The sequence below is a fragment of the Castor canadensis genome, chromosome 7 (assembly GCF_047511655.1).
Source record: "Castor canadensis chromosome 7, mCasCan1.hap1v2, whole genome shotgun sequence".
NCBI classification, from domain to species: domain Eukaryota; kingdom Metazoa; phylum Chordata; class Mammalia; order Rodentia; family Castoridae; genus Castor; species Castor canadensis.
In genome coordinates this window covers 142,915,883-142,929,161 of record NC_133392.1, presented here as the reverse complement: position 1 = coordinate 142,929,161, position 13,279 = coordinate 142,915,883, and the positions used below count along the sequence as shown (strand labels likewise).

General features: G+C 46.6%; 1 protein-coding gene across 4 annotated transcripts in view; it reads right to left on the bottom strand.

Moving 5' to 3' along the window:
* Positions 1–420: 420 nt before the first annotated feature.
* Wasf2 (WASP family member 2) overlaps positions 421–13,279 on the bottom strand; it is a 64,920-nt gene continuing 52,061 nt past the window's right edge. For all 4 annotated transcript variants that reach the window (XM_020178921.2, XM_020178929.2, XM_020178936.2 and 1 more), the window contains exons 5-9: positions 11,892–12,009; positions 10,745–10,875; positions 8,214–8,369; positions 6,026–6,537; positions 421–4,408 (exon numbers count right to left, since the gene is read on the bottom strand). In XM_020178921.2, coding sequence (XP_020034510.1) covers positions 4,251–4,408; positions 6,026–6,537; positions 8,214–8,369; positions 10,745–10,875; positions 11,892–12,009 — 1,075 coding nt within the window. In that variant the 3' untranslated portion in view covers positions 421–4,250. The remainder of the gene's footprint in view (positions 4,409–6,025; positions 6,538–8,213; positions 8,370–10,744; positions 10,876–11,891; positions 12,010–13,279) is intronic.

The window sequence follows — 13,279 nt, the reverse complement described above, 5'->3', positions numbered from 1 at the left end:
AAATAAAGCCAGCCCCCTCGCCTTCCTCAGGCAGAGGGGGAGTGCAGCAGCCTGAACCTTTTATCGGATTCAATTGTGAATCTTTCTACTTAAGGTAAGTTGCTTGGGTCTGAGGCAGACAAGATGTGGGCCAGATGTTGGGAGGCAGCATCAGCATTCAGACTGTGCTCCTCTCCAGCCGGGTGCAAGAAACTGCTGGCAGCCATCTCCCTGGCCAGCACACCACCCTCATGGGGGAGAGGGCTTGGGCTTCGGGTTCCCCAACTCAGGTCTCCATCCAGAAGCCTCCTACCCTTCAAGCCCACCCAGGCTGGACCCCAGTTCAGAGTTCTGTCACCGCCTGTGGTTATCAGTGTTGCCTCTTCTCATCTTTTCTCCCATGAAACACACACACACACACACACACACCCCAGAGATGGCTGAGTGGCTACAAGTCTTTATCAGAATATTGAAGACGTTGGCATTTCAGTATTCATGTGCATACAAAAAGTAGTTACATGGAAACTTTAGGTCACTGTGGTACAAATGTGGTATACACATGAGCCTGTCAGGGAAGCAAATGAGACCAGGCTTGGAGCCATAGAGCTCTAAAAATTGGATGTCCTAACAGTCTGAGAATAGGGCAGAAGAGGAAAGGGCCATTTTCAGAGTCTGGCTTAACCTCACTGCTCATATCCCCAGCTGAAGAGCCATTCCCTTTCCCAGCCTTAGGGAAAGGGCCTGTTTCCAGACGGCATCTTTGCTCAATCCCTAAAATCTTGATGTGCAAAACACAACCAAGAACCCATTGAAATATGTCCTTATAAATATATTTTTATCAGAGAAAACAAGGCACTTTGGGAGCACTATAGCTTACTCTCCTACAGGTACATCATTCTAGACAGAAAGTAAAAATTGGTTAGTTTCTCAAGTGAATTAACTGAATAAAGTTAATACAGTAACAGAATTGTTCCCCGGCCCTCACTGAATGTGGCAGAGAGAACAGGAGGAGGCACTTCTCTGGGTGATATCTGGTCCTGGGTCAGCTGGACCCTGGCAGGGCTCAAAGCCTGATGCCCCCCAGGCAGACTGACATCTTTTCTGAGCATGAACGCCTGGCCCTTGTACACTGCCTCCCTCTCCAGGCCCTGAGGTCAGGTGAGGGGCTGCTGCGGGAGGCAGTCCTAGAGCAGAGCAGGGACACGGTGGGAATGCTTAAGCAGGGTCACCAAAGCCACAGAGACCTCAATCTGTCCAAGCTGGCGCTGCAGAGTCGGAGGATCGGCGCCACGGGAAGAGATTTCACATTAGCCCTGACAACACTGCCTCAGCTCTGCGGTGACATTGGCCAGGGTCGTTTCTGAGGGCGCTCGAGCTTCCATTGGAGGCAAGCTGGAGTTCAGGCCAGCTGCTCTGAGCCTCCAAGGGATCACTGCTTCCCCCACCCCCACCCGCTCCCTTAGAATGAAATCATCTCATGAGCAAGGCAAAGCTACAAGTCACTTCTGACACTGCCGAATGGAAGCTGGGCCCCTGGGCCACAGGAATGGGGGCAGGTCCCCTGGGCTGAGCAGACCAGGAAGGGAGGTGGCTTCTTGGCTTTGGTGCTTAAGAGTCCTTATGGGCCATTGTTCTATACTCTTACCAGCCTCAGCCCAGTTTAAATAATCACCAAACTTAGCATTCTACAATTACAGGATTCCACAAACACATGCCTACCTGCACTGGGTCCTTTATCATCTTAAAGGGCCCTGGGTTTAAAGTAGCACTTTTTTTTTTGGTGCACATATGCATAAATAGAGCCCAGAGGGCCTCTCAGCTGACTGGGTCCCCAGACCCCGAGCTGAGGAGGCTTCGCAAGGCCGGCTGCTACAAAGCACCGAGCTTGGCTGCATAGATTTTAATGAGAGCGTTAGGCAGAGCTGTGCTGTTGCTCTCCGGGACTTGCAGATCATTACCAAACCAGCTGTAGGATGAGAACACAGCACATCGAAACCCTAGGAGGTCACTGAGCTAATGATCTAATCCTACCTTCCCCAGGCAGAGCCCCTCCCCACCTCCTCCTGCCCCCAGCCCTTTCCATGGTGGACTCTGTCCATTCCAGAAGCCAGGCCAACACCACCCCCTTCAAGGTCAGAACAGAATGATAGTGAGTGGCTCTGGCTCCCCCTTTTTCCGGAAAGGAGGAGGATGGGTATAATTTAGTGAAAGCCATTAGGCCCAAACCCTGACCTGGCCAGGCCCCAGGACTCCTATTTGGGAGAACCACTGCTCTCCGCTTGCCTCTACAGCCATTCCTGGGCTGCAGCTGGGGCACCTTCAACAGCCATTTTAGGGTTCTGGTGAAAGCACCTCTGGCTTTCAAAGTGCAGGGTGGGAAACATGTGCGGAAGGCACAGCTTACGTGCTCAGCATGGAGCTGGGTGCCAAGTCCTGTGCCACAGACACCCAATGGCGGGGGGGTGGCACACTGGAGTAGGCATAACAGGAGGGCCTCTGGCACCTTCAGGTTCAGTCCCCACATTCTGAATTCAAGAAAGGAGGCAGAGGGGGGTTATTCGGCAAGGGCAGGCAGCAGTGCCCATGATTACACACTCTCCTCAAGCCAGAGGGGTTTATGAGGGCTTTGGCAATTACTACAACCATTTGCTGTGCTGGGCAGAGACAGATCCTGTTTCTCTTTGTTTCAGGCTCTGAAAGCCCGAGAAGCCAGGAGAAGCCGATTTCAGCATAAGAGGCTACACAATAGTTGGAGCAGAAGAGAAGCAGCCTTGCTGTTGGCTAGAGCTGACCAGTTTTTTCCCGAATAATAGCACCTATGTATTAGCTCTGGGAAGGGGGGCAAAGGGTGCTCAACATCACCATGCAGAATGAATGGGGAGCCAGAAAGAAGACCCTGAGTCCCTCTGCCTTTCAGCCTTCTTCATGGCTTCCAGGCCCCCCCAGGCAGATACCTGCAGCGGCTGCCAGCCTGAGGGACTGAAGATTCTACAGCTGGCAGAACCCTGGCTTAAACTGGGGAAGTGAAAGGGGGAGGAGCTGCAGAGGAACTGAAAACAGCACCTGTCAAGGCTGCCTGCCCTCTTTCTTCTCTCCTTACTTCTGGTCCCTCAGAAGCACAGCTCCTAGGCCACATGATTGGCTAGAGATAGAAAGGGGTGACAAAAGGCTACAAGACAGGCTATAAGGGTGGGAGCAGTACTGATGAGGTGGCACAGGCCCTGAGCCCTTTGACTGGGACTCCCGCCTATGAGAGGTCTGGAGTAGCACAGAGCCAAGACTACTCTGCCCAGACTCCAGCAAGTGCCCATTATTTGGTCCCAGAAAGCACAGGTAACTTGGAATCAGGAAGTCTGGGCTCTTGCTCTATTACTGTCCAACTGTGTGACCTTAAGCAAGTCACTTCCCATCTCTAGGCCTCAGCATCCTTAAGAGGGTGTAACCCAAGGAGTTCCACTGTCCTTCTAGTCCTGTAGTTCCAAGTCTCTATGCTTTCTTCCTGACAGCCAGCAGGGGCCCAGGTCCCTGTGTGTCAGGGTAGTTTGGTCATGGATATTAGAGGTTAAAACTGGGCTGTGCAGCCTGAAGGCACCTAGGGGTGGAGGGGGAATTTAAAGGACACTTGAATACCATACTCATTAAGAGGGAGCCTGGGAGAGAGGCAACAGTCCCAGTCTTCAGAAAGGCATCATTTCTGGGCAGAAAGCTGAGACATTCTTTACAGGCTTGATGCCTCATGGAACAAAAGTATCCCAGGCTTAGAGATCACTAAGCAAAAGCAGCCCCATCTGCTAAAAAGGGTAGAATGTGGGGCAAAGGGCTGTGACAGTCTGGCTGTGGGGGCACTAGACCTGCCATACTCTTGGGGCACAGGAAAGGGGTCGGCTGTGTCCACACAGGTCATTCTCAGTGCTGTAGATGATGTTACCATTATTTAAGCAACTGAGGGCAAGGATTTTGGAAGAAGGCCACAGTTGAGAATAGCTCTTAGGGGAAGGCAGTATCTCCAACTGAAACCCAATCAAAGAGATCTGCTTTGGGGTTTTTCCTTCCTTCCAAATATGCAAAAGTCACTTGAAGAGGGAATATGCTCAGGGAGCCCACGGGCCTAGCAATGGAGAAAGGAGAAAGCACTTGGATATAGCTTTGGTTGCTTCAGAGAAGGCTTTGGCCCCTTAAAATTTGTTTTCCTCCCTTTTTCCCTCATGGGACTATTAGGGTAGGAAGGCAGGAAGGAAGGAAAGAAAGACGCGGGCAGCAGGCAGAACAAGTTAATCCGACCAGTCATCTTCATCAAACTCAGAGGAGTCATCTTCTGAGTCGCTGTACTCAACGGCAATGCGACGTGACAGGATGGTGGCTACGTCATTGCCCACAACATCACGCTTCTCTTGCTCCCGCTGCTCCTCAACCCTGCGCAGCTGAAAGCCTGGTGGAAGAGAGGGAGAAGAGCTGAGAAGGCGTGTCCCTTGACTCAGAATCCATCTAGCACTGTGTAAAGGGAACGGCGACTGCTGGGGGAGGATTGTGAAGATCAGAGGAAAGCAGAGAGGGAGGGGTTATCACAACATTCTTAGAAGGAAAGACAGGCTTTAGGAAACAAGTGTCCCAAGTGCTGTAGGTATATCTCAAAGCCTGCTATTCTTCCTGGTTGCTGGATAGTACTGTTTCACGAGGCTCTGAGTGGGAGTGGTCCAGCAAGTGCTCAGACTGCCCAACTCCTCCAACTGCAATGGAGTTCAGCAGCTCTGGGCTGTCTCCTCTGGACAGTCCCTTGAGAGTCATAACAGAGCAAACAGACCACTCCTAATCCCTTGGGACCAGACCTGACCACCCCCCCCCCAGAAAGAAAGAAAACAAATGCTCCTAGAGGTGAGGTGATGATAGAGAGGGGAGGAGGGAAGAAGGGAAGGGGATCAGAGGAAAGGATGATAAGAAATGGGGAGGAGAAAAGAAAGCAGAGGGAGGGATGATATAGCAGGCAGAGCAGAGGAGGGTGACTGAGCCCAAATGAAGAGATAGCCACTGGGACAGTGATTCTTTTTTAATTTTTTTTTCTGGGTACCCTTTGAACCCAAATGAAGAAATAGCCACTGGGACAGTGATTCTTTTTAATTTTTTTTTTTCTGGGTACCCTTTGAACACCTGATGAATAATGGGGATCCTTTCTAAGGGAAAAAAAAAATGTATGCAATGGGCAGGGTGGCCCACACCTAGAAATTCCCCCATTTGGAAGACTGAGGCAGGAGGATCATCAGTTTGAGGTCAGCCTGGGATACATAGCAAGATTCTGTCTCAAAAAAAATTTCAAAAACAAAAAGCATACACACATATACAATGCACCTATTTTCAAGGATCTTGAGAGCCCCAGGTTAAGAATTCTTTACTTCTGGATGTGTGGTTCAAGTGGTAGAGTGCCTGCTTTGCAAGCATGAAGACTTTGAGTTCAAACCCCAGTCCCACCAAACAAACAAACAAACACAAAAATTTCACTTTAGTTAGACATGGTGGGGCACATCTATAATCCCAACTATGTAGGAGGCAGAGATAGGAAGATCCAGGTTCTAGGCAGCCCCCACAAAAATGTTGGCAAGACCTGATCTCAAAAAGACAAGCTGCTGGGCAGGGCACAGTGGTACACATGTATAATTCCAGCTATGTGGGAGGCAGAAGTAGAACTGAAGGCAAAAAGCACCTGACCCTATCTGAAAAACTAAAGCAAAAAGGGATTGGAGGTATGGCTCAAGTGGTAGCGTGCTTGCCCAGCAAGTGTGAGATCCTGAGTTCAATTCCCAGTACCACCAAAAAAGAAAGAAAAAGAGAAGAATTCTTCACATTAGACCAATGGAGTAAGAAATCTCAATCTCCACATTTTTAAAGTAAGGCCTTTTTTCTGGCTGCTCCTAGGCCTTAGGTCCCAATTTCTCTGCAATCCATGAAAAGAATTTTCTGGGAAGGGCATACACCCCTTCCCCACCCCCTAATCAGTCACCCCAGCTTCAGAAAGACAAGGCTCCATGGTCCCTGACCTATCACTGAGATTTACCTTGACGGATGGCAGAAAGCAGGTCGCTACGGGCATCGCTCACAGCAGGTAAGGTGGACTTGGGCTTGGTGGCATCAGAAAGTGGTGATGGTATGGCGGGCTGGCCATCTGCACCACTGAAGGGGAGAGGTGGGGGCCCTGGAGGAGGGGGAGGAGGAGGAGGAGGAGGAGCTCCACCTGCTGGTTGGGATAAGGGAGGTGGTGGCAGAGTTGGGTAGTCAGCTGCCGGTGGTGGGGGAGGAGGTGGAGGGGCAGCAAAATCAGGGTGAGGTGGAAAAGATGAAGGGGGTGAAGGTGGCGGAGGGGTCCCTGGAGACCCAAATCCTACAGGTGGTGGTGGAGGTGGGACGCCCATTGGAGGTGGAGGTGGAGGGGCAGGTGGTGGAGCAAACCCAGGTTTGGGGCCTGGTGGAGAGCCCAGAGGAGGAGCTGGGGGTGGATGGCTTGGGCTGACCACACTGGTTCTTTTGGGCCCAGCCAAGCCAGATCCTCTTTGGTTGTCTGCTGGATAGCTAAAAAGCCAAAGAAAAGAGACTCATCATCACTCAAAATACAAACACCCACCTAGATGTATGCTTATCTACAAGCTCAGGCTTCTCTTGGTTGACTCTATCATTTCACTTAGGAGAAACACCCAGGAAGAGTTAGATCAGACCAAAAAGGAAATGAGCAGCCTTAAGGTAATGAGCTTCCCACCAGCAGAGAAGCATCATTAGAAATCAAGAGATACTATTTAAGAAGAAGTGGACTTGGGATTCCCCTAATCAGGTAAGGCTGGCCAAGTCATCGTAAGTCCCCCTCTAACATGGCTCTCCAGAGAAAGGCAACCTCCCTAACCAGATCCCTCCTTAAGAGGTCATCAGTTTAAGTCTGGAGCCAGGACTAAGAAAAGAACTGGAATAAAAATTCAAATACCACCCACTCACTGAGCTCTGTTTCTCAGGCCAGTAACATTCACCAGATTTGGGGAGGACAGGAGGCCCATGCTGAGCTGACAAAACCTGAGCAGGGCAGAGATTTAGATGCATGAATCTTCACTTAAGGGAAAATGAGTCTCTATCTGAGGAGCTAAGATGGGAAATGGGAAACGCACATGCTACCATCACTAGATCCAGGTTGGAAGGGGGATCAGATTTGTGGAGCTGCAACTGCAAGGTTTCAGGCCATGTGTGAGGCTGAAGGTTTTCATCTTCCACCTTTGCATCTGCCCTGCACTAACAGCTACTCCTTAGAAAAGCATCCATCTTCAAATTTTCCACAGACCTTCAAGCCTTAGCTGCATCTGACAGGGCTACCAGCAGGAAGTGATTTGGGAGACAGAAGGAGATTTGGGATTAAGGGTTTCAAGAGCCAAGAAGAATGGGAGGAGGTGAGGACAGTGCTGCTTTAGGTCTTTGAGTGAGGGGCCTCAACATAGTCACTAATTAAACTGTGTCCAAGGAGAAAAGCGTGCCTTTCAATAGTGCTCACTTGTTAGGCATCAGAAAGGGAAAAAGTAACTATAAGAGAACATTGCAATGTACACAATCCCCAGACTTCTTTTCAGTCATCATAGTCAATCACCTACGTACACTTCTGCCAGAGATACTGACAAATATCAAAATGAAGAGACTTAGTCTCATCCCTCTTTTCCCTTGATTTCATTCATTCTCAACAGTCTACCCAGCAGCGAAATGAACCAGAAGTAACAGGAGAGGGAGGTGACTATCTGTTAAGACTCCTAGATTCTGGGCAAGATGTCTGCTAACTATTACATGGCCAGCAGATTGTACCACATGATTCTGTACTGAGGAAAGAAGCTAACAGAAAAACACAGAGAAGTTAGTGACTTCTGTTTGTTCAGGTATACACAAAATAGCAAAGTAGTTAAGAATCAGACTTCACCAATCATGGCTCTGCCTCTTGCTGGCTGTGTGACCTTAGGTAAGTTCACTGACCTTTCTGTGCCTCATCATCTACTCATCTGTAACATGGGGATAACAACAGTACCCATCTCAAAAGGACTCCTGTGGGGAGCTAAATACACAGTGTTAAGCACAATGCAAACATCTGATAAATGTTAATTATTTTATTACCTAGATAGACTTGCCCGAAGTCATTTTTGTGGTCCCTGGCCTAAATTTTGAATTCTTATTTTGTTCCTCAGAGTTTAACCACCCAGGCAGATGGAAGAGGTTCTACCATTTACCTGAATTCTGCTGGTGGGGGAGGCAAGTTGTCCTCAGAGAAGGAAGGAGAAGGTGAAGAGGTGGGGTCTGACTGCGGTGGTGGTGGGTAGCTGCCTGCATCCATGTTTTCAACAGAGCCAATGCTGCCATTCTGGTACACCAAGGCAGGTGAATACCTAACAATGAACCCAATGCCAAAAAAGTGTCATTTAAAGAGTCTACTTTGATCCACAGCACCAAAAGATAAAAATAAAGAACCTAAATGGCACTCTCTTTTCTTCTTAAAAGATACCATAAAAATTCATTTGAGGGCTGGCGGAGCAGCTCAAGTTGTAGAGTGCCTGCCTAGCAGCATGAGATTCTGAGTTCAAACCCCAGCACCTCCCAAAAAAAAAAAAAAAAATTCATTTGAAACAAAAGCTACTAGAGAGAAATAAAGTATATAGATTATATATTTTCTGTTATACTGAAATTTTCTTTTAAGACTAAATATTCTATTGTTATTTATCTCCCAGACATTTCTGATAGATTGTAATTATGGAATCCAAACCAGATTATCAAAACCTGCAGATCCCTTCCTGGTGTTAGCCTTGTCAAACCTAACAGTTCTTTCAAATTCTCTCCCAAATATTAGGTGTAGCTATACCTGAAACCCAATGCCTGTGTTGGGGAAAGGGTGAAGTGAAGCCCCACAGGCTGGTGAGCTGCAAACACGTGAATGGCACACAGCTGGATTTTGAGGTCAGCAAGCCACTGGAGTGCTCAAAGGCAAAGGAGGCATTTGATTGCAAAATCAAACCAAGGTTGCTATACAGTAGTAAATGTGGTCTCTCTCTCTCTGCCAGGTCTCTTATCAAAGAAAAATAAGCTGCTGCTTAAAGTAGGGTGCTAAGGCTTGCCTCATAAAAACCTCTCTCACAGCACTGGATCTTGGGTGAACTTTCTCTGGGTGAACAATGTCAGAACTTCAAGCAAGCATAAATGCACTAAGCAATAAGCCTCTATACCAGTACAACTACACCTAGCACCAGCTAGCAAAATCTGGCCTATCCTGTTCCCCCTCCCCCTTCTTTCCACCATTGTTGGGTTCTAAAGAACTCATCAAAATGGATCCTAGGGAGAACAGAGTTGGAGGGAACTAACTGAATCAAATGATGCTCTGATATGGAAAATCCCCAAAGCCTGGAGCCCTCGATGCTTGGTACATCTCTTGATAAGTTCACCAAGAAGCATGTCCAGATAGACTAGCCATGTACCCCAACTCTAAACCTCCAAGATAACAGTAAAATAAGAGACAAACTTCTCATCTTCACCACCCCCACTCCTCAAAAAAAGACACACATAATAGTTGGCATTCTAAACATGTAAGCTTCTGGCCTTACAGTTGCTGAACTTATGAGATGTGCCTGTCTGAACAGGATGGGACCACAGAACAAAATAGCCCCTTTTACTGAGAGGTGAAAGTAATGAAGGTACCCTCAGGGCTGATTTCCCTGTGGAAAGAAAGGTTCAATTTCCCTCTTACCATCTTCATCACTCTTTAAAAGAAATCTCTTAATCCAGGAAGAACAAGTGTCAGAAGTGTAGACATTTTTAAAAGTCAAGATTTTCATGGTAGAGTTATTCCTAAAAGCAAGAACTCAACTCTTTTTTTTTTTATCATTCCTAGACACCCGACATGGTTCTCTGACAGCCAGGATGCAATGCATTTAGAGGAAAAACCAGTGTGACACTCATGCCAAGCAGTGGTGGTGACTTGGCTTTGAATGTCACACAGGTCAGACATCAGGATAAGCATCAAACCAAGCTTTACAACAATTTTTCCCCCTTTAAACCTCCTATGTGATTTGGTATTGGGAAATGAGGTCAGACTGACATCGCCTATTTCTCCACAGAGATATATAGCCTCCACAGTGGCCGAACAACTTTTCCCACACTGACTCTGAAGTCTGCATTCAGTCCCTTGGCTAGCCTTTCTCCCAAGCCTGACAAATGCTGGCTGAAAAGTTGCTCTGGTGATGTGCAATTTCCCTTCCTGGCCTTCCTACTCCCTCAAAATGCCTAGTTCTTAGGCATAACCTTCAAATCCATGCTCTGCAAGCAAAGGGCTCCAAAGACCACTTTTCTTCCCTTTCCAATCTTTCTTCTAGGACTCTTAGACATATCTGTGCCTGGCAGAGTAAGAGTACTAGAAGCCATGGGTCTGCTTTTCCAGAGCACTCCAGTCATCTCATTTAAATTGCCAAGTCTCCTGATTTATTTAGCAAATTTTAATCACTAGACGGATGTACTTAAAAGTAGCTATTAACAGTGATATTGATCTTAACCCACAGTCAGATTTCAGGGGGTGTGAAAGGTGTCAAGATGTTAAGCTCATTGTTCCCAGGTCCCCGACTTCTTTCAAAAAAATGCTACTGAGAGTTTGAGTGGCTCAAGTAGTAGAGCTTGCCTAGCAAGAATGAGGCTGAGTTCAACCCCTAGTGTCTCAAAAAAACAAAAACGAAAACAAAAAAGACAAGAATGCCACTGATAATACAAAAGCATCACCTACCCAGAAGGTCCCAGCTTTTCTTTGGACTCCACAAATTCTTGTCCCATCTTCATTTTCTCCCACTCTTCCTTACGAGTCTTGATTTTACGTGGGTTTACATTCCCTCTATTTGGATTATCTTTCTTTTCTTTCTGTAATGAAAAGAAACAGAAAAGCCTTTATAAAATATTTCCCAAAGTTCTTCATTAAAATTCCACCCATCTTCATGGATGCACATTCAAGAGATGATTTGCCTGGACAAAACACACTAACAGCAGAATTTATAGAACTGCTAGGTTTGGAGTGACCCAAAGGCCATCTAATTCAAACCACCTCCTGGGCAAAATATTTGCTCAGTCCCACACTCAACACCTCTAGCAATGGCAAACTCGTTACCTGTCTGGATAACTCTTTCACATCTTTGAATAGCTCTAATTGTTAGGAAGTGGGTGAACAGCTATTTGTTATTTGCCCTGCCACAAAGGTCAGTTAAGAAAGACTAGGAGGAATAACAGCTGTAGATATCTGGGACAGCTAGAAGGAAATAGTTAAAAAAATAAAGCAAACACCAATGAAGAATTTTCCAGCCCATACAGCTGCACTAGCCTCTGGCAGTCTCTTGGGCCTGCTGGCAGCCATGCTAATGGGATTGTGAGGTCAAAACTGGTAGGTCACACACAGTACCAGGAGCCTAAGGGGAAAGGAGCATCTCCACAAACCAAGCATATCCCCCATTCTGGTCCTGCCCACCCAGGAGAGAAGGGACTTGCTCCTGTTACAAATCAACTGCTGTAGAACATGGTGCTGGTTTCTGAGAAATGAGCTGCAAAACTGGCAGAGAAGGGACTAGCCTAGCTCCAGTGTCCAACAGAGTCAGGTGCAAATTGCAAGAGAAATAAATGGTGAATAGAAAAGTCAATTTCTAAAACTCAGCCTGAATATACTCAATTGTTAATAGCACTAGGGGGAACAAACACATTTTTGGTGTGATTTATACTTTCATCTTGGTGCTTGGTGTGGACACATTTTTTTTTTTTTTTTGAGGAGTTTCACCTGGCATCCAAGCAAGCAGCCACTCGGAATTACTTCACATAAGACTGGCTTCCTTTTTATGCCCCCTCCACAATCGTGCCTACTGATGTGTAGAACAGAGGCCCCTTTCCCTCACCCTATGCTTTCTCTTCTCTTTCATGATATCCTTGGTGTCCTGCAGCATCTTCTCCTTCCAAAGATCAAAGAAGTATGAAGGGTCGGTGTAGAATTTGAGTGCCTCTTTTCCATCATCCCTGGGATAGAAATGAAGACAAGTAGCTATCAGTAGACAGATGAGCTCCCAACCAAATCCAATATTCCAAACACCTACCAGTTAGCAGTTTTTATACTAAGGAATCAAGAAGTCATTGAACTCAATCACACATTTCCTCTCCCATACCAGCGTTTCAATGCCCCTAAATAGCATTCTCTACTAAAGAATCTTTGCCTTATTTTCAATTTCTGATAGAGAAATTTGCATGGTCAAGGGATGAACAGGCTACGGCAGCAGGATCCTGATTATGCTGCCCTGATTATTTCTAATGATCTGAATGGCCACAGACAGCCCCCTGAATTGCCAGCACATATGAGGGGATTTTTGCCACTGGTTCCCCCTTTCCCACCAATTCCCAGAACTCTCTAGAAAGCGTTAGTGGCTTTTAACCCACCTGAAACCTGTGTATTTATGTGTAGGTTCTCATGCACACAAATATACACAAATATATGTGTGTAACTGCTATTCCTCTATATGCAGATAATCAGTGCATTGCACCTTCTTGTTCCCTTCCACAATGAAAAGTTCAGTATCCAACACCACCCCAACCACAAGGGGGCCACACTGAGAACTGTTTTAAAGACCACAAAGTTTAATTACCACATCTTAGTGGCTATGACAGTAATACAGAGTGAGCTAGTGAGTGTCAATATAAGGGCTACTTGTCAGACTCAATGATCATGGCTGGAATCCTCTACTTTGGTATGGTTAATATTCCACTGTCCAGAAAACATGCACATTATTCTGAACTGAAAGAAGTGGAAGCCAGGCATGGTGGTGCATACCCACCCTGGAGGTGGAGGCAGGAGAATCTTGAGTTCAAGGCCAGCCTAAGCTACATTGTGAGATCCCTCTCAAAGCAAAATGAAACACTAATGATTCTTATATTAGATCTTATTCTGAGTTAAAAAGATTATTGCTAGTTTCTGTTAACTCAAGTCCAGATAATTGAGAGGAGATGCTTACTCCGGTACTGTATGTTTAAAAGGAAAATAACGCTACTAGAAAAATAAAGTTCTTTTAATATCTTTTGCTTATCCTATCCTAGCACACAAACCCTGCATCACACTCCCTATAATTTATCAGCTCTGTGGTCCCTTTGTGACCTCACAACTTTGTCCAAACCCAACTAGACCAAAGGATGGAGACTACAGAGTCAAAATTCTGTTGTCTTTCTATACTTGCTTACTAGCCCCTTTGAGAGCCAAGGGGCAAGCATAACCTCACAAAATAGTAAAAAAGAGTAGAAG